Source organism: Aptenodytes patagonicus, chromosome 2 (genome assembly GCF_965638725.1).
Source record: "Aptenodytes patagonicus chromosome 2, bAptPat1.pri.cur, whole genome shotgun sequence".
Classification (NCBI taxonomy): Eukaryota; Metazoa; Chordata; class Aves; order Sphenisciformes; family Spheniscidae; genus Aptenodytes; species Aptenodytes patagonicus.
The window spans coordinates 161,021,618-161,043,411 of NC_134950.1; the positions used below are offsets into that span (position 1 = coordinate 161,021,618).

The 21,794-nt window shown below is 37.0% G+C and overlaps 1 protein-coding gene across 1 annotated transcript in view; it reads right to left on the reverse strand.

The window, feature by feature from the left end:
• Positions 1-21,794, reverse strand: part of DYNC2I1 (dynein 2 intermediate chain 1) — a 37,483-nt gene that overhangs the window by 6,180 nt on the left and 9,509 nt on the right. The window contains exons 6-18 of the mRNA XM_076331907.1: positions 21,535-21,593; positions 19,659-19,716; positions 16,389-16,466; positions 14,997-15,192; positions 13,228-13,330; positions 10,325-10,454; positions 9,679-9,790; positions 8,655-8,749; positions 8,201-8,330; positions 7,131-7,303; positions 6,403-6,565; positions 1,313-1,426; positions 375-436 (exon numbers count right to left, since the gene is read on the reverse strand). Of these exons, the coding sequence (XP_076188022.1) occupies positions 375-436; positions 1,313-1,426; positions 6,403-6,565; positions 7,131-7,303; positions 8,201-8,330; positions 8,655-8,749; positions 9,679-9,790; positions 10,325-10,454; positions 13,228-13,330; positions 14,997-15,192; positions 16,389-16,466; positions 19,659-19,716; positions 21,535-21,593 (1,473 nt within the window). The remainder of the gene's footprint in view (positions 1-374; positions 437-1,312; positions 1,427-6,402; positions 6,566-7,130; positions 7,304-8,200; positions 8,331-8,654; positions 8,750-9,678; positions 9,791-10,324; positions 10,455-13,227; positions 13,331-14,996; positions 15,193-16,388; positions 16,467-19,658; positions 19,717-21,534; positions 21,594-21,794) is intronic.

The window sequence follows — 21,794 nt, forward strand, 5'->3', positions numbered from 1 at the left end:
ATTTCCCACATCATTCAGTACAGTCTCTGGCACCACTGTGATTCAAATAAAATAAAGTAGGTGGGTGAAAGAGGACCGAGGTCTATTATTCAATTAATAGAAATATGTGAACATATTCCCACGAAGCAGAACTACTGATTGCCTGTTTTCATGAATTCATGTACCTGTTACTAGTTCTGCCTAAGGATAATATCATGGCATTAGGGAGTCAGGTCAAAAATTTTGAGAAGAATTCCAACAGAATGGCTAGTGTTGCCGTACTTTTCAGGGAGGAAATTCTCATCAGAAATCCTGGATTTGGGTTGCTATATTTGAAGAAGTATTTTATTATTCCAACACATAATACTCTCTCTTTTCATACATACATTACTCACCCACATATTGAGGATTCCATTTTCATCCATTGAAGCTATCTGAAATGGGGGGCCTGACATTTCTATGGAAGGAATAGTAACGATTTATATTCATACGCTGACCTTCATCCTGAACAATATCAAAGGATTTGTAACACTTCCTAGGTTAATACATTCTCTGAAACTTTTATGAACCTCTCAGCTCCATAAAAAGGGGAAGTGCCCGAATTCTACCAAAGAAGAAAAAGGCATGAAACTTGTATGTTCAGTTTGTCCTACCAGATAGGCAGATGTTCTCTGTTTTCATCTTTTGAAATGTCTGGATTCTGCATGGACTTTGGAACAGAACAGAAAGTGCAACAGATGAAATCTTGTAAAACGTGCAATATGCAGCACATTTCTTTGGACTACTATGGATTTCAAAGTGAAAATCTGCAATGGAAGTAATAATGTCTCCTCTAGCACACTACCTAAGAATTTGGGGGCATGAGGATTAAAGTTTCTTTGCAAAGGTTGGTCATAAAAAAATTAGGCAAAAGGCCCAGGAAGAACCATGAAGTACAGTCACATATTTTAAGTGCTTTCAGATATAACCAAGTTGCTCCACTTTTTTAGGTAGGGTTTTTTTTGGACATTATAGGAGCACTAAGATTTCTCTAAAGGCGTTTTTTGAGTGATAACTTGTTTTATCATGGAAGAACAAAATATTATCTTGAAAACAGACATTATAACAAGCATGCACCCACATCTGATGTGAAACTGCACTGAATGAACATTACATAAAAATGAGAGCAGAAAATAAACAGGAATGTTGTATGTAATTGATACTACAATTGATACTACACAGACAAGAGGCAGAATAGAATGATAAACTGGATTTTGGCTACGATATATTTGTTTCACTAGATACCTAAAGAAAGACTCAGATGTATCAATGCTTTGAAGATCAGCTTACATACCCTCCTGATAAGAGAGGCTTGAGAGCCCATAATTCTGATCAGTGTAGAGAGAGGTTGAGACAGGTTCCACTGCTAGTATAGAAGAGGTGTGGTTTACTGAGTTCAGAATACCATCTGTAATTAAGGATAATGAAAGGTAAACACTATATTATTTTCAACACAAACAACAACAAACCCCTAATCACTTTTCAGCTTATGGGAGAATGATGGTTACAAAGAAAGAATGGCAAATAATAACTTCATAAAGAATTACTTTGTAAAAGTCTCAAATACAATGCTGCAAACTGTTTCCTAAATTAACAAAATTACCATGAAAAGAATTATGTTAATTTCAAGCTCCATAAACAATAGAGGTAGAAGTAAATCACTGCTTACTATAGAAAAGACAAAATTGAAGAAAAATTACTGTTACAGAGTATTATTTAATAGAAAGTAACTATGCTGAAACAAACAATTCACCACAAGAAAATATGTATTTACCCTATTGCTGTTTACAAACAGAGAAGGATTGGTGGGAGATGTGGTGGTCGGAGGCCGTCTTGGGCTTAGCGACCATGAAATGGTAGAATTCTCCATTCTTGGTGAAGTAAGGAGGGGGGGCAGCAAAACCACAACCATGGACTTCTGGAGGGCGGACTTTGGCCTGTTCAAGACGTTGGTTGAGAGAGTCCCTTGGGAGACAGTCCTGAAGGGCAAAGGGGTCCAGGAAGGCTGGACGTTCTTCAAGAAGGAAGTCTTAAAGGCACAGGAGCAGGCTGTCCCTGTACGCCATAAGAAGAACGGGCAGGGAAGACGACCGGCCTGGCTGAACGGGGAGCTCTTGCTGGGACTCAGGAAAAAAAGGAGAGTTTACCGCTTGTGGAAGAAGGGGTAGGCGACTCAAGAAGAGTACAGGGATCTCGTTAGGTCGTGCAGAGAAGAAATGAGAAAGGCAAAAGCCCAGCTAGAACGCAATCTGGCCGCTGTCGTTAAAGACAACAAAAAAAGCTTTTACAAATATATTAATGACAAGAAGAGAGCCAAGGAAAATCTCCATCCTTTATTGGATGCGGGGGGGAACATTGTCACTGAGGATGAGGAAAAGGCTGAGGTACTCAATGCCTTCTTTGCCTCAGTCTTTAACAGGCAGACCAGTTATCCTCAGGGTACTTGGCCCCCCGAGCTGGAAGACAGGGACGGCGAGCAGGATAAACCCCCCATAATCCAAGAGGAAGCAGTCAATGACCTGCTATGCCACCTGGACACTCACAAGTCTATGGGGCCGGAGGGGATCCACCCGAGAGTGCTGAGGGATCTGGCGGAGGAGCTCGCCAAGCCACTCTCCATCATTTATCAGCAGTCCTGGTTAACGGGGGAGGTCCCGGACGACTGGAGGCTTGCCAATGTGACGCCCATCTACAAGAAGGGCTGGAAGGAGGATCTGGGGAACTACAGGCCTGTCAGCCTGACCTCGGTGCCGGGGAAGATGATGGAACGGTTCATCTTGAGGGCGCTCACAAGGCATGAGCGGGACAACCAGGGGATCAGGCCCAGCCAGCACGGGTTCATGAGAGGCAGGTCCTGCTTGACCAACCTGATCTCCTTCTATGACCAGGTGACCCGCCTAGTGGATGAGGGAAAGGCTGTGGATGTGGTCTACCTGGACTTCAGTAAGGCCTTTGACACCGTCTCCCACAGCATTCTCCTAGAGAAGCTGGCGGCTCACGGCTTAGACAGGTGTACTCTGTGCTGGGTCAAAAACTGGCTGGACGGCCGGGCCCAGAGAGTTGTGGTGAATGGAGTTACATCCAGTTGGCGGCCGGTCACAAGCGGTGTTCCCCAGGGCTCAGTTTTGGGGACGGTCTTGTTCAATATCTTTATCGATGATCTGGATGAGGGGATTGAGTGCACCCTCAGTAAGTTTGCAGACGACACCAAGTTGGGCAGGAGTGTTGATCTGCTCGAGGGTAGGAAGGCTCTGCAGAGGGACCTGGACAGGCTGGATCGATGGGCCCAGGCCAATTGTGTGAGGTTCAACAAGGCCAAGTGCCGGGTCCTGCACTTGGGCCACAACAACCCCATGCAGCGCTACAGGTTTGGGGAAGAGTGGCTGGAAAGCTGCCTGTCGGAAAAGGACCTGGGGGTGCTGGTCGACAGCCGGCTGAACATGAGCCGGCAGTGTGCCCAGGCGGCCAAGAAGGCCAATGGCATCCTGGCCTGTATCAGCAATAGTGTGGCCAGCAGGAGTAGGGAAGTGATCGTGCCCCTGTACTCGGCACTGGTGAGGCCACACCTCGAATACTGTGTTCGGTTTTGGGCCCCTCACTACAAGAAGGACGTTGAGGTGCTGGAGCATGTCCAGAGAAGGGCAACGAGGCTGGTGAGGGGTCTGGAGAACAAGTCTTATGAGGAGCGGCTGAGGGAACTGGGGTTGTTCAGCCTGGAGAAAAGGAGGCTGAGGGGAGACCTCATCGCTCTCTACAACTACCTGAAAGGAGGTTGTAGCGAGGTGGGGGTCGGTCTCTTCTCCCAAGTAACTAGTGATAGGACGAGAGGAAATGGCCTCAAGTTGCGCCAGGGGAGGTTTAGATTGGACGTGAGGAAAAATGTCTTTCCTGAAAGAGTGGTTAAACATTGGACCAGGCTGCCCAGGGAAGTGGTTGAGTCACCATCCCTGGAGGTATTTAAAAGACATGTAGATGAGGCGCTTAGGGACATGGTTTAGTGGGCACGGTGGTGTTGGGTTGACGGTTGGACTTGATGATCTTAGAGGTCTTTTCCAACCTTAATGATTCTATGATTCTATTCTATGATTCTACCCTTCAATAACATTTTAAAGTAAAGGTATATTTAGAGCAATTTCAATATGCACTCTTTGTCAGATACTCTTGATTTCTGGACTTGCTCTGTGCACTGAACTTAATCTCATTTAAGACTAAAGGCATAAAGCTTCGTAAGTATACAGCATTAAAAAGTGCTTGCTTATATAAGCAACTACATGAAACTGTATACATACATTTGGCTACCAGCCCATTGTGCAACACAAAACCAAGCATCTTTGATCTACTAAAAAAAAATAAAAGTCTATCAACAACCAACTAATGTTTACTTTAACATGGCTACTGCAATTAGATACACTTGTGAACAAAAGAGGATTTTGTGCATGTGTGGTGGATTTTTAGAAAAATAATAATACCTCAGTGTAAGTTACATGGTAGCACCTGCACACAAAATAAGGAAAAATACATGAAAGAGGACTTATTTTGCAGTAATGAAATTATTTTAAAAAATATTGCTATGTGTTGTTTTTCACTCTAGGGTACAATACAGTGCCAAGAAAAATGGCACCAATTTATAATTAAGATTGAGACAAAACGAGGGTCAACCTGCTGGTATGTACACCACATTCCCAACCTCTCAACATACAACTACATACACTGAAAACTTCAATAAGATTAATGACTTGCTCCTCCATTTACATTTGCAATGACAAACATTTGTAATAGGCATAAAGATCCATTCATTTCCATCAGATTCACAGAATTGTAAGAATCTCCTACACCAATTCAAATGCAGAGTGAAGTACTTTGGATTGCGTCTTCTAGTATGTCAGTAATATGCCCTAAATAAACTTCTGTAACTTTTGAATTTGTCATCCATGGATTATAAGAAAATTTACAAAAGCCTATGTTATTTTGATCATACACTAAGGGATCAGAAGTCTAGAAAAAAAGAGAAATGCAATGACAAGAAAATGTCAAAGGATGAAAGGAGGTCACTCACAAGCACTTTTGAAAAGTAAACTTTCTTCTGGCTTCCCAATACATGGGCAACACTAATTTAGGCCATATCTAAACAATGCAACAAATTAATTCCACATTATTTTTTGTAGCTGTGCTTCTCTGCCATTAAGAACCTGGAAGGAGCATGCTATAGCTCCCAACTGGCCCCAGTGCTAGCGATTTTGCTCATGTGACAAGCTGGATGACAGAAAAATGTATGTCCACATTTTGCTCCAACATGCAACTGATACATTTCTAGAGATATCAAACCAGAGAGCTTTTGGGTCCCAAAGTTTAGTCACAGCTTCAGAATCCCTTCAACAAAAGACTAGAAGTAACTGACTGCTGACTATGGAAGTTAGAATTCAACTTACTCCATTATATAGATCGCCTCTGACATTTAGCCTTCATACACTACTTGTTTCAAATGATGTGATCCCCAAAATTATTCATATATGCTGAACCAATAGTATCAGAAAGACAGTTGTATATATAATGAAAATATTAGAAATTCCTAGATCTTACATTACAACAATTGATAAATTGGCAATAAAAAAACCCACAAGCCTGACTCAACTTTTAGTGTATCTAGATAGAATCCAGAAGTGATAGTGTTACCTAAGTGGAATTTTAGAAATGCATAAGGGTGAGATTCAGACCAAAGATTAAGACACTTAAAATGGTATCTACATATAAGACAGCTGTATAATATCTGTAAGTGAACTAAATCTAATCAAAACAATCAATCCAGCTAACCATACAGAGATATCTACATGAGGATGAGATGAATAGCTCTCTAGATTCCAGAGTAGCACTGCACTGATTCTAACAGAGGTTATGCATGTATACACTTGGATACCTATCTTGCATGCAACCTTATAGAAACATGAAGACTATGGGGACAATTTGTACAGATTGCGAACTTTAAATGACGCTTGAAAAACTGTGGTTTAGAGTTTTAAATTACTTTGATTTTTTTAAAATACATCTTAATATGTGTGTTTAATGTAGGTTATATTAAGGGAGATAAGATGATGAAAATTGACTAAGTTAATGATTTCAGATGAGGTAGTAGTTGAGCAGTCCATTTTAATATTACAATGCTCCTTAGGTTCTATGTCTGGTCCACCTCTCTGTTCTCACTGCTTGATACATATCGAGCTGGCTTACATTTCTTTACAGCTATTACTGATCAGCAATTTTTACTAGACTAAATATAACCTCTGAACTGGCTAAACTAGACTACTGAGAAAGAGCGTTCTTAGCAGAATTAGTAGTGGAATTGTTTCACTGCCTATAAATGACTAATCAGAATGCATAGATACTAACCAGTGGAAAATGTTGGAACTCTAAATGTCCAGTCAGTTTCACTGATCGTCATATGAGGGTGCATTCTTGAGTCTTCTCGAAGATCCCACACCAACAATGAACCATCTATTGTTCCAGCAAAAACTAATGTTGTTTTATTGGGACTAAAGCAGCAACATTTCACCTGTTAAGCAGTAAAAATATGCATGGTTGGTATTACGATAAAGGCCAATGATTTGATAAGCCTGAAATATGTTTGTTCTCCCTAGGCACACAAATCCAGAAAAGACAGATTACAGGTGTTTGCGGCAGAAGGACAATTTATTTAAAATGGAAGTAGGATACAAGACTTTCAGTAGGCCTTCCCTTTTCAAGACAATTGTTGTGTAATCTGCATCTACTGCCAGAAAGCTGAAGGGGGTGATTCAACTGCATGATAGTGATGGGTAGAGAGAAGTCCTGACAACATCTGAACCAGCTGCTTTACTTCCATTCACTCTTCAACCACGAAATGGAGTCAAAATTAAAAAAAAACCAAAAAATAAAACCCCCAACACTATGACCATCACTACGTTCTAGTACTGGAGCACAAAATGGAATGAGAGTAGTGTTTTGCTCAGTAGGCTCAAACGTGTATCTCAAAAGATAACATATCTTGCAGCAAGACAAGAAAACAAAATACACATGATAAAGCCATTTATTCAATGTGCAACTATACAATGTTATTAAAACATGTTATTAAAACATACCTCTGAGTCACATGTTAAAACTTTCTGAGGACTGGAGGGCTGCCAGATGTTCCAAATGCATATGATGCTCTTTCTGTTCAGTAAAACACCACCTGCCTTTTCAGGTAATCCATGAACAGAAAGTAGCAACTGCCTCTGAACTTGAGAGACATAGAGGCAGGATATTTTTCGGTCTAAACCATTAAAAAAAAATCAAGAAAGAAAAGAAATAAATAAAAAAGTAAACTCACTGCAGATGAAAAAAGCATATTTAGCTGCTATAAGCAACAACCAAAGAAGCTAAGACGTAATTATGAAGAATATTTCTATTAACAGTGGGTGGCTTTTGATGCTATACAAGAAAAAAGGAGGAACTAGAGAAGGAATCAAAAAAATCAGAAGTAGAAAGCAAAAAGGAAGAGAGCCAGGAAGTTAATAGAATAATTATTCTGGGCATAAGCAAGCCAATCTGATCTGACATCAGTATATACACTGAAAATTAAGGTAAGTCTCAAACAGGAAACAGCCCAGGCCAGGCTCTTTCTGCTGCATCTCATGTGTTCATGAGATAGAATACATATGGTTTTATGTTACAATAGGTCTTCCTAACATCATTACAGATGTTTTATTTTTCATTTTTCTTCTCATCTGAACATCTACGGTTTATATGGGGAAGATATAACTGCAGTTCAAATATATCAGGCTATATTATCCCTGTTCAATAACCTTGCTTTATTTGCAGCTTTGGCTCCACTGTCAGCATAAAGAGCCTAAACGAAATGACACCTCTTGGGATGGCCTTTCAACAACAGGGGCAAGAAATTACATCCAGGGCACCCCTACATCATGCTAATCACTGGTGATATTTCTGGTTTCACAGCAGCTACGATGCTTTGACGTTCCCTATGTGAAACCAATCTGCACAGAGTTAGAGCAAGATTAGCACAATTAAAAGAAAAGTGGGCTTTACATCATCTATATATCCTGATATGTGCTGTTTGCACTTCAGTCATGACAAAGAGAATGGTATTTTTCATAAGGAAGAAGAGTTCACACTGTATACTAAAAGGTGTAGAATAAAATTCCCTTACCATGGAGGAATGGCTGATTAGTATTTAACTGGAAACAGCTATCACTAATAGACAGACTGGTTTGTCGAGATCTTAGTTTCCACCTGGGTTGTGTTGCAACTTGATCTTCCTCTAGCAAAACAGCAATCACCTTTCAAACATAATTACATTTATAGAAATAAAAGGGTCATCTTATCTTTCAGCTTTGCTATTTGTAGCTTTCTAAAGTATGTGGATTAATTTAATAAACCGTTATCAACTCTCTTGTTAATTTTATATTTTTGCGAATATGACTTTACAGACCTAAAAGTTGCACAGCTCTGGTTCCATTCCTTTGCAGAGAGATGAATCTCACTGATAATGAGTATTATTTAAGTAATGTATTTAAATTAGTCAGAACAAGTACTGTAAGTGAACTACCCCACTATATACTGATGCACACAACTCATAAGGGATATTAAGTACATAAGTGTACCTGGCAAGCAGACTGGAGGAAATTTGCTAATCTTTGTGAATCAATTTTAGGCGTTAGAGTTCCATTCACTGACATATCCTGGCTGTTTATGGGACCTAAGAAAAAACAAAACCCAAAACCAAACTTGAAGCTTCAAAAGGGAATCAATTAAGAAAACCATAAGAACAATGTAATTTTTAAGCAAAAGGAGAGTGGCAGGAATCGACTTCTCTTCAGCAGAAATAACAGTACTGAAGAACAAGATTTGATGGGGAATCATATCTGCTGCCAACAGAAACGGCAATCCAGAAGGAAGAAACTATTTCTGCCACTATTTCTCCACCCCCTTGTCCAGGTTTCGGCAGGGATAGAGTTAATTTCCTTCCTAGTAGCTGGTACAGTGCTGTGTTTTGGATTTAGGACAAGAACAATGTTGATAACACACCGATGTTTTAGTTGTTGCTAGGTAGTGCTTACACTAGTCAAGGACTTTTCAGTTTCCCGTGCTCTACCGACTGAGAAGGCTGGAGGTGCACAGGAAGCTGGGAGGGGGCACAGCCAAACTGGCCAAAGGGACATTCCATACCATGTGACGTCATGCTCAGTACATAAACTGGGGAAAGCTGGCCGGGGGGGCCGCTGCTCGGGGACTGGCTGGGCATCGGTCAGTGGGTGGTGAGCAACTGCACTGTGCATCACTTGCTTTGTGTATTACTAGTATTACTACTACTACATTATTATTATTATTATTTTATTTCAATTATTAAACTGTTTTTATCTCAACCCACGAGTTTTCTCACTTTCACTCTTCCAATTCTCTCCCCCATCCCACCGGGGGTGGGGGGGAGTGAGTGAGCGGCTGTGTGGTGCTCAGTTGCCAACTGAGGTTAAACCACAACACCCCTCCACAAGGGGATTCAGAGTGCCTATAGCAGTTTGCTATCGATACAGCCTGACACATTACAATTTCTGACAATTAACGGGTTCAAAAGAGAAAGTTTATATGCATACATCCATAAATGAGTAAGATTAAAATGTTCTTCACCTCCAGCTACAAGGGCACTTTCTCCTGGATGCTGTGTCCATTTCTCCAACGTCTCAACTTCCTCAGTCTGAATGTCTCTCTCAAGATTGTCCTCGTTACACTGAACATATGCCTAAAGTAGAAAGATAAAGTGATCAATAGGTCACACAGCTAAGAATGACAGCACATAACTGAATAGAACTTAAAACAGTCATTTTAAAACTGATGTGCTCAACCTCTTCTGTTTGTAAATTCAGACCTAAGCATACTGACACAGATAGTGTCACTATTTTGTGCATGTGCATTTCACCACATTTCGCACAAGAGTGCTAGACCTACTGCAGAAATACAGAATGTCTTACATTACACATAAACACTAAACCCAGCATACCTAGGACAGTGAGCCACAAACATATAGAAAGTCCTTTAGAATATGGGGAAGGAACATGCGAGAGTCCTCTCCTAACACAGAAAGGAAATGGCCTGTCTGGCCAAAAACTTTCGATATCATTGCTTTACGGTAATTAAGGCTTAGAGATGAAAAATATTCATTTATTACTTTACTGTCCTATTAGCTTTAGTAACTTTCTTTTGTAAGGAAAATTATTTTCCACAGCAAGAATCAGCACTTTCAGGATTTAAATATTATTACATATTTGTTACCTACCTGCTTAGTGTTCATTTTACCAAAATTCCTGATATACATGTCATACTCATTTACAGGAGGCAAATCCAGTAAAGAAAAACTAACTGAGAAGTCCAGATCAATTAGTGGCAGAAGTTCTGAACTCCGTTTTCTTTAGAATGAATTACAAAAGAGAAACAAAAAAAAAAGGTTAACACCAAGTGTTTGGTATTCCAAAAAAAAAACAACTTGATTTTGTACAGTATCAGAGATCTAACAATCCATTGATCTATGCAAATTGAAGCTGTACCAACATTAACTGGTAGATAAAAATATATCAATAGAAGTACATATAATACTGTTATGAATTCTCATTTAATGTTACACTGAGATAATTATCAGATTTGAAAATGCAATACTGGTTGCAAGTGGCAAATTTATGTGGTTTATTATAAAACAAACCCAAACTTTCAAAGCCTAGCACCACCATCTTGCCTAAGTATTCAAAAGCTGTTCTGTGAGGTAATAGATGAATGTCATTTTCTCCCTATAGTTAGGATGGTGGCTAATTGTCCTAAACTAATTTTATTAACTTACATCACCTGTATGTGTACATGCTTTATAAAGATCATCTATAATATCCTGGTTTTGTTAGACTTATTCAAATGTATTTTGAATTACCTCCATTGATAATAGACTGCCTGAATTTGTACCTCTTTATATCACCAGGGAAACAAATAAAAACAGCAGCAGTCCTAAAATGTATTTTAAATACATACATGAAATGAATTTATTGCTGATTCCTAACCTTTGGACGTGAATACTGACCTCTTCCCCAAAAAGTAGGCCGCCAAAAACCATCAGTTACTGGACTATTGCACTTGATCTAAATTGTATGAAAATGAGTACTCAGGACTGAGGTAGACTATGTGTTTTTCCACTTGTATTTTTTGTTTAGAATAAGATTAGCACATTGTACAGTATTTGAGATACCTGAATCTCTTTGTCCTATGAAATGCCAAATCTTTACATCTTCCTAAATTCCCTTTCTGGAACAACAAAAAAAAAAACTCAACTGCCTTATCCACCTTCCCTCAATCCTTTTACTTTCTGCCTACCTCAATTATTACTTTTTTCATCTTTGCTCCCAAATAAAACTATATTTTGATTTTTTATTTTTGTGATGTTGGTTATTATCATCAACTACAAAGAGATTCCTACCACTCCACTTGTATGGATGTGTGGATAATGAAAACACGGTTAATCTTTGTCACAGTTTACACAACTATCTATCTACTCGAATGTCATACAACTGTTAAGATTTTATTTTAAGAGTTAACTGCTTGAATTACATACAGATGTCCGTTTACAAGTTAATTCTGTGCTCTTGCTATCGCACAGATTTCTTGGCAACGAGAAAATTTTTTGTCATCTTTCCCCTTTCTCTCTCTTACACTTTCAGACTTTTTTAATATACTTAATATAAATACAGCCCAGATGTAATTATGGGTCTGTAGCAATTCCATATCTAAACAGTCTTCTAGATGCATATTCTAGCTGCAATTTCTTCTCAGTAAGATAGTCTTTGAAAAGGGAAAAAACTAGAGCAACATGAGTTGGAATTGCTCCTCAAATATTTTAGGCTAGATTTTTCTTTATGCATAGGGACAATTTTCACATCTCCTTTTTGCTACTTAATGACATCTATTGCATTTTCTTATCCACGTTTTTATTTTTACTTCTATTTCCTAATACACCACCTCTTCACAAACATTGTGGCACAGATTGCTGAGATCTAATTCAAATGCATGAAAGTTGTTTCCTCGTAACAAATCTTAACGATACACGCAGACAAATCCTTACAATAAACTAATAAGACTCATATTAATACTTACAACTCCAAAGGGCCACAGCTCATTTATGGGATGCTTTCAGTCTATTTACTGGTAGCAATATATTATCACAGCATTAAATTCCACAAACCCTTTCTCTTTCCATGAAAATGCTAGTTATCTTCACAGGCTATATATGTTGTTAGCATGTACACAAAGTTATATACATAGCCATAATCAGTCATAGTACATAATCAGTAGAGGCTGACAAACATTTCTGAAGGCAGTTCTTCAGAGAGATGCCTTCCTGAATTTCCTAATCTGTCTCCACTGTCTAGAGAGGAAGCCTAGACAATGAACTTGTGTAAAATTTGGGCATATCAATTCAGGCAAGGTGAATTAGACAGCCTAGACAATAAAATCTCCCTTATGTGAAGATTAGCCACTGATGTACAGCCACGAAGCAGTGGAATCTAGTATTATCAATAAAATTTAATATTCTTGCTTTATGCATCCAATTGATGTAACAGAAAATTGGAGATATATACAGTGCTTCAGATAAATCTGGAGCTTCTGGCAAGTTCAAGAAACAGGCATCAATTTGTTTCTTTAATACAGAGCTGTCTTAGATGTCTCAAATCTAGATCAATTTTAGATGAGTAATAACATGTTTTTACACCAACTGGTGTTATCCCTAAAAGGGAACATGCTATTTTGGCAACAGTATGTACCATATAGAATCTTGATTATTTCAAGAAATTACAGTTCTGCAGAGCCCTGAGAGCAGCTAAAAGGCTTGCTCTTCAGTACTGTAAGTCAATATCTAATTAAGTGACTGAAGAATCATACAAAGAAATTACAATCCTGGCAACTCATTCTGTAATAAAATGATACATGTAAACTGATATATAGATAAATTTCTGCTATAAAATGACATGTAGCAAAGCCTGTAAATTATATTTACTTAAGAACTAATTACTGTTAGCTTACAAAATAATATTTAACTCTAAAAGCCTCAAGTTTTTAAACTTCGCATACTTCAAATATAATGAAAAAAATTACATCTCACACAGTGAGTTGCCATTTTGTGTGGATTATTGAAAATACACTTACTTCTGCTTACTAGCCATACTTCGGCTACTTTGTCGTTGGTTTGCCATTTGAAAATCCATGAATATTCCACAAAAAGAGTTTCTGACAGAAGGGTATTGCCTTTCTGTGATATTATAAAACATTGTTAGTGTTATAATTCACACTTTATAGTGCATTAAAATGTAAAGCATTAAGTCTAAAAAGCAACAGATTTATTACGACACAGCTGCTAAAAGTTACCAGTTTGAACATTACACAACGTGCTCTAGCACAGTTATCAGTACAATAAGCTTCTTAACTTCAGTAATGGGCCAGCATTTTTCCCTTATTATGCTCCTTTACCAATCAATTCAAAATGACTGACGACTGTAATTCTTATTTTAGAAGATTATGATGCAGAAAGTGCCTCTTTCTTTCTTCTGCGATCAGCAGGTCCCTTGCTCCCCTGTGTACAGTAAAACGCTCTATGACCAATTCTAAAAATTGTACCAAATTCACGCAGACTACACTATCTGCATGCTACACCTCTAAATAAGAATTCATCGCTACAGCTAGTGGAGAACCTCATCAACACAAGCTTAACTGATGCACTTGGATGAATAAGCAAAACATTGAAAACTGTTGCTTTAAAAGCCACAGTTAATGGAACAACTACAATATCTGATGTCATGTCGATTTTACTCCCTTTCCTGGCTAGGTAGTAGCTAATCGACCTTAATCTCCAACTTCCAGTCAGGACCAATGGTGTTTCACTTCCTCAGAGGAAGACTGCCTTTTTAGATAATACTTGTAAAATGCTTTTAAACTTCTAAAAATCATTACCAGAATGATCAACAACCATTTTAACCAAATGAGATCAAAACTTCATCAAAAAAGTGTTGTGTATTCTTCAATAAAGCACTGCGTGCTACAATTCAGAATTTAAAAATCTGATTCTGTATTAGAATTCCATCCTGTTAGATCTATAGCATTAATGGAATTCTTTTATTAATTCCATATTGTTCGTTAGAAAAATAATAATAATTGCATAAATCTTCTGCATGAAGAAATTCATATTACAGTATACTGATTCTGACTTGCAATGACTACTTAACCGAATATCTATTGATACTGTAAAGACTAACAGAAACTCCATGCTATTCTTCCATGACTGTACTAACTTTGTACAAACTAGAGTAAAAAGCTGTTTAAGATTCTTTTGCACAATGAGTCTGTGCTGCCGTTCACACAAGTGGAGAGTGCAAAGGGGAACCACAGCTGTAGTTAGTTAAATAAGTTAAATAAGTAGATCTGGCACTCACAGGTATCAGATCGGAATACAAGACAACAATTCCATAGTCACATTTCAGAAAAAAACTGCATTTTAAAAGTGATATAGAACTATATATTTAAGTAGTATCTGTATTTCTCTCGCCTTTCCACCCAGAGCAGTGGCTTCAACTTTGCTTAAAAGAAAAAGGCAAATTAATGTCACCGGAAGACCCAAACTGTTCCAGCACTCCTCCAGTTTTCAAAATCCAGACTCTCATATCCTCCTCTTACCCAAAATAAGACATATTAAATGTCAGTCTGTAAATTTTTATACTTCACATTTTAAATGATTGGTAATGCCTCTGAATCATTCTCTAGCAATGTGAAAGTTACAGTACTTGCCCACAAACCTAACTGACTCATCCAGGGGACCAGATTTCTGCCTTTAGGCAGACTTCTAGAAAAGTGGCCTGTTTACTCCTAAGTTGTATGTGTTATTCATACATTTAATAAAAAAAGACAGGTGTCTAGTCACATACCCATGATTGGTTCCTTTTTTTCATTTTCAATTTTCTTTGGCAGTGAAGTACAAATTCTATCATTTTCTGCACTAATTGCTCTTTGAATTTCTTCAATTTCTGATGTTCTGGAAAATGGAATCTCTCTTAGGTTTTCTTCTCCATCTCTTTCTTCACCACTTTTGTCTTCATCATCATCAAAATCATCCTCATAATCCTTTAAAAGTAACAGGACTTTCAATAACTAATAAACATGGATTATAGACATGTTTTTCAAGACCTTTTTAAGAAATTATAAAATGCTGTCAAAATAAAAATAAAATTCTCATACAGATGGCTATAAACCCTCCGACTGAAAGGCATTTTAAAATAACTGATAGAAAGAAAATGGCATGTCTTGATTGTGCTGTAATTTTAATCAAGAGAAGGCAATCCCACAGTGTTGTTCTTCAGTGCCCAAAAAGATTCCTTTTAAAAAAAAAAATATTCTAAAGTAGGAACTACAAGTATAGGTGAATTATGTGTTCCTTAAAGAAATAAAATGACAGTGTTCAGTGGCATAAATGCTTCACAGATGTATAAAGTTGTTTATTTGATAGTTTTAATTCAAGCTGCCCTTCAATGGCAGGCTCAAATTTACTAAACTGCCGCACTATCTGTTTGCAAGTCCATACATAAGGCTCATACTTTAATAATTCTCTTAACTAAGACAAATCATCTCGTGCTAAAAAAATCACCTAACACAAATGATATGAACAAGTCTTAAACGTGCTCATTTCTCTCCACTGAATGGCAAAGGGCTACTATAGTGCATGTCTCAACAGTGGATATCACTCCTAACGTAAGTGAAGATGAATTCTAGCTTCGCTGAACAAAGAAGTAGCTGGTTCAGCTAGCAATGAAAGCATATTCAACACACTCTTCTATCTTAATAACTTTAAACAAAAAGAGAGCTAAAAGTAAGAGAGTTCAATTAAACAAATTAGTGAAGGGACTGCTGTGTGTCAATACTTTTTTCTACAATATTTTTGTAATGAAAAACAATGAGGCTTTCCTTTCCTCCTGAAATTGATTATTTGCTCCCATTATTTAAAAAATTCAGCATTTTTCACAGAAAATCATTTAAATAATTGAAATCCGGGAAGGCAGAAAGAGCATCTTGGGAAGACCTCAACTCAAAAGCAAAATTGGTTCCCAACTCCTGATGAAAACTAAGTAAATATATAGCAGAGTTTCTACATAACATTTTAGTTACTTATTATCTGCTGTTAGCCAAATTAAGGTCACTGTCACCAAAAAAGAGGATGTAAAAACCATGTAACAGCCTGTAATTTTTATTTCTGTGAATAAAGTTAATCACTATTTTGATACTTGAGAACTATTTCAAAAGGACAATTGTATGCTTTTACTTACTTCAAAATCATCTTCATAATTTGCTGAAAAGTGATCAAATCCTGTGTCTGAATTATACATGCATGTATCTTTCATTTCCTAAATGAGAAAAATAAATGAAACTCTTAAATAATCTTACAAAAAAATTAAATCTTTATCTGCCAAATCTTAGCATAAAGGTACATGAATAGTTGTTCTTCTCAGATATTTCTACATTTTCAAGCAAACATACAACAAATTCAGTTTAGAAATATAAATAAAAGTATATTAACAAGTGATAATTACTGACTTAAAATAAGACAAAACGGAATTTAACCCTATCTTGGGAAGACCAACTGTTTTACCACTAGTATTTTTACTGGGAAAGACATAAAAACTGCTGTGTTGCCTATAATTTCAATAGTATACAGTAGCTCTTATGATGGTATAACAACAAAATAAGACAGTTCTACTTTTTCAAGGATTAGACAAAATTATCCCTATACCTAGGTTATACTGGGGGACTCAATCTGTTAACAAAATAGTGCAGATGTTGGAACCAGGAAAACAGAGACATGGATACAACTGGAAAATAAGATATTTTTATACATAAATAATGTTGTTAACATTGAATCCTCTACTGTATTTACATGGGATAAGATTTATGGCATCCCTGAAATAACTTCAAGAAATTGCCTTTCTCTAGCTTACTGAACTTGATTAAAATAACGCCATTTAATTACCCCAACATGTACCTCAAACAAACACAAAGCTTAAAATGACACACACTGATCTATCCAGTCTTTAGTCAGCCTTTTCCTTCAATAGCCTCCTCAAACTCATAGACTAAATTATCCACGTGTAAGGGATTTCAGCAGATTTCAAAATGGAAATAAATGTGAGGTTTTATGAAAATTATCCAGCATAACAGCACACCTATTACCTGCTTCTACATTTACAACCAAAGGATAGCAGTTGGTTGTCAAACACCAAGTTAGGCACACTTTTGATCCTTTCATGACTCTTCAAGAGCTAGAGCCACCTAGTTTTCACAGCATGTAGTACTTTCAAAAGTATTAAGGACATTATATAGCAGTAAACAGCTTCTATGGATACCTTACTTTTCAGAGTCATCAGACTCCTAGAACTAGGACTACAGTACTCCAGTCTTTCTGGTTGCTGCTTTCTGTCATTTCTCAGATCAATCTTTGGATCAAGAATAAATTATATTAGTCAGGTTGTCCATCCAGGCAAAACTGGCCAAAACTGGGCAAAATTTCCCCAATTCGTTCTGCCTGTAAGGTTGCAGGTACCCAGCAGTAACTAATTCATATAGAATTTTTTTAAAATCCTTATTCCATTTAGTCAAAGGCACACGTAGTAATACACCCATAAAGACGGTTATAGACTTTATTACCTTACTATAATCATTTCTGAATATGCCTATAAAGCTGTCATTTTTATTAATAACACAGAGATGTTTATAACATTGCATCTGTTACACATATAGTTTTTACACACTAAAAACCTCTACCTGTCAGTAGTCGTCAAAATCTTACCGGCCTCATAAGAACCTCCTATATTCTCATAGGAAATCAGAATCATCCTATCACAGCTAGGTTCCTACTTTAAAGAATATATGGAGAATATATTGTCAATAAAAACCAGAATTAGGAAGTCATGTTGGAATACCTGAGTGACTGTAGCATATGGCGTAACAAATGTATGAAGAAATTCAACAGCATAAAGTGCAAACCCATGGAATTTGATTGAATTATACCTGTTGAGTCAGGTCTTAAGTAGGGATCTCACCCTCCTAGGTTGCCTTCTATTGCCAATGAAGACAGAGAAGATAATGGAAAAGGAGACCAAATATAAAAGGACTGAACTGCCTATTTCTCTCCACAAACTACAAGAGAAATTTAGGTCCTCACCACAGACAATTCACACCAAAAGGTGAGCTGAATCTGGGCCTTAAAGATTAGCATCAATGCCAGCTGCTACCTGGAACCTCAGCTGTTGGAATCAATAGAGGAAGAGAACAGTTTGAACATATTAGTTGATCCAGGATGACTGTTGGCCACAGTGGTAAGAGCTGTGCAGACTAAATCTAAGAATATGTCAGAAAGTTTCTTCTTTCAGGAACAGATAAGTATTTATGTCATGTACTGTACTACACAAGGCAGTGGTGAAAATTCACATTCAGTACTGTGTTCAACTCTGGTCTCCCATATTCAAGAAAAATTAATGCAAATTGAAACAGACAAAGAGACAGCTGCTAGAATGATGAGAAGAATGAAGAATTTGGCTTGCATAGGTCAGCAAAATTAAGTCAGAGAAGAGACAAACATGCTTTCTATAAGCTCATTAGGGGAAGAAAACCCTAAAAAAATATTTGAGCTAAACGCTAGCACTAAAGCAAGAATAATGGAAAGGTATTGGAAATTAGAAGAAAAGAATAACAGAGGTCTTAGAACATCCTTGAAAGAGAAGTATTTCTGGCATAAAAACAGCCAGGTTTTAATAGAAGTTAGTATGGTTTTGAAAGATACATGGCTGAAAGATAAATGAAAGATATATGGCTGCCCATAACATGAGAATATGGAAAAGGTTCTCTTCATTAGGTACTATTACTTCTTCCTAGATCAGGACCATAATCCTACAACATTCCAAAACAGAATTTGGATTTTGGGGGATGGTCACAAACAGTTGAAAATATGACAAAATATTTTAAAACTTTTTATGGTAAAGTTAGGCTGTATCTGCACAAACTGGTCCAAATGAACCCAAGTCTCTACAGCTTGCACTTCAGACTTGCTGAAAACTTGGTTCTGTCTGCACCTGTCCATTTAAACATATAAAAATACTTTCCTGTTTCTTACGGCAACTGTTCTAAGAGACGGATATGAATTACATTGCTAGCTGCATTTTACTTGGCTTACACTACATATTATTTGCTTTTGTCAGCTGTTTATAGAAAGAAATAATACACTTTAGGTATGTGTAGGTGATTTGTAGATTATTTGTATTACACATCTGAACTCTTCCACTTATTGAGAGTTATTTTTTCAAGCATAGAAGATACTGAAATACAGTTGAATAGACGGCTACCTTCAATGCTTAGCAAATTTATACAGAATAAACCAATTTTCTAATGCTGTATCCAGAAAGAGAGGTTAGGAGATACCTGGAGACCAATACACATAAATCTTATCTTATCTTAGAATGGCATCATATTGAAATACATATTGTAATTGTTATTAATCCCAAGAAAAACGCAACATTTTAAGTACCAAAACCAAGTATTTTTACCTCTTGTCTTGTGTCCCCTTCCTCTTTTTCAATGAGTTTTCCTTTATCTTTTACAGTCCTATTGAAAAAGAGAACATCAATTTTATTGATTAACTCAGAAGAAAGCACTAATTTTGTTTTGGTTTTGTTTTTGGGGGTGGGTGTGTGTTTTAGAAAAAATAGATCTTTTATCCTGAAAAGGAAAAAGTAGTTGAAAATTTCCAACAAACTGAAATATTTCTACAAAAACTTTTATAGATCTCCATTTGTGATACGAAATGATAATGAAACAGCCAAGCGATTAATCAGCTAAGAACTACAAAAACCTTGTCCAAATTTAATGCCTATAATTGCATAAAAATGGAAGAAAAATTAAGGAGAAAAAACCTATTAAACCAACACATCTATTAGTTGTATTAATATCTGCAGCAAACTGGAGGTCAAGATCAGGTTGGTGTAATGTGCTCTAAAGCTATAAATCATAGACTGACATTCAAACCTGGTCTTTCATTCAGGGGTTTTATTTATGAGGACAATACAGTCAGGGTCAGAGAGCAGGAGAAAATCAACAACCAGCTCTGCTCCTTAACAATCTATTTGATTATTTTATAAGTAGAGTATCAGACTTCAAGAAGAGAATGTTCTGACTTCTTAAGCAAGAGGGTGTTCATATATACTGCTGTTGGGACTGACGAACATAAGAAAAGGCAACAATAAAAATAAAAATTTGGCTGGATCCTCCCATAACCAATCAGAATGATTCAACGTTGACAGTGCTTGAGGCTGAACCCGGATTTTGGGACATCCCAATAAACCATACTGCCTTCCTTGCCATTCAGAAATGGCTAACTCCTCTTCCCCAGCTATGCACAAGCAATGACTCCCCCACAACACCCCATCAGCAACAGCTTCAAAATAGAACCTGTATATTCAGCACTGCTTGACACAGTTGAGTGCTGCTGCTAGGAAGCATCCCAACATACGTATTCTGAAATATTTCATTTTTTCCTTTTGTACAGGAATACGCTTCCACAATGACACATTCACTACGACTGAAGTGATCTGTTCCATGCTTAAGAAACAGTAGTAATACTTAGCCAATAGTGGTAGTGACTTCACTATCTCTGTCAGTGTCCCCAGAAGCCAGCATGCCAGTCTTCTATTTAGCTAGGAAGCTAAACTAGGGTTTAAGAATGAGAATTGTGACTGACAACATACCCAGAGAGTTATACTTCAGAATATCGTATAGGGATTTCACATGGCTGAAGCATTAAAGAATGCAAAGAGAACTAGAATATATAGAGAACTTCTGTAAGATTTTATATTTGCTAGTAATAAAACTTAGAAATATCATCCCGAAATTTTACTGATCCTACTGAGGATGATCTGGACCTTTCCCTTTCACATACAACAGTAAACTTGCTATATATATATCTCTAATGTTTTAGATACCATCCAGAGTAGGAACTAAGTAGAGATATTCAAATTAAAATAAACAATATAAGAGAGTCCTATGTAGTTCATCATGAACCTTACATGTGTCCACGTGATTGCACAGTGAATTTCCAGGTGGTACAATACAGCATTTCTGTCTCCCAAACTAAGTGCCCAGATTAATATACATGTAGTTTGCAAGGATTGCAAAATATCTCTTGCTATCCTGGGGTAGAAAAAAAAAATGGAATACAAATACATACATTTTTATATTAATCCTCTTAGAGGCAAAACACAGACTTTTTTTTTTTTAATTGCTATAGTATTGTACAAAGGGCCTATGAAAAAAATTATATTCACCCTAGATATTTGAGATCAAGAATTCATGCTTATTTGTTTTGGTGGTGACTGAATCTTAGTAGATACCATACAGTATATAATTATTTTAAATCTCTGAATTTACCTCACACGCTGATGGCTCATTTCTTCTTGAATCCTCTCCTCCTTTTTGTATTCACTGTTCTATAAAAGAAGTCACAATATTCGTGTGTCAGAAATGCTGGGAGGAAATATGTATATGAACCTGTATTAGTAATAGTGATATTAAACAGTAAGAAATTAATTAATTCTAATGAATTATTTCAATGACACATACTATTTTTTATCAGTCATTGCTTGTAAGAAGTTCTGTGTACTAACTAACGTCAGAATAATCTCCTCCTT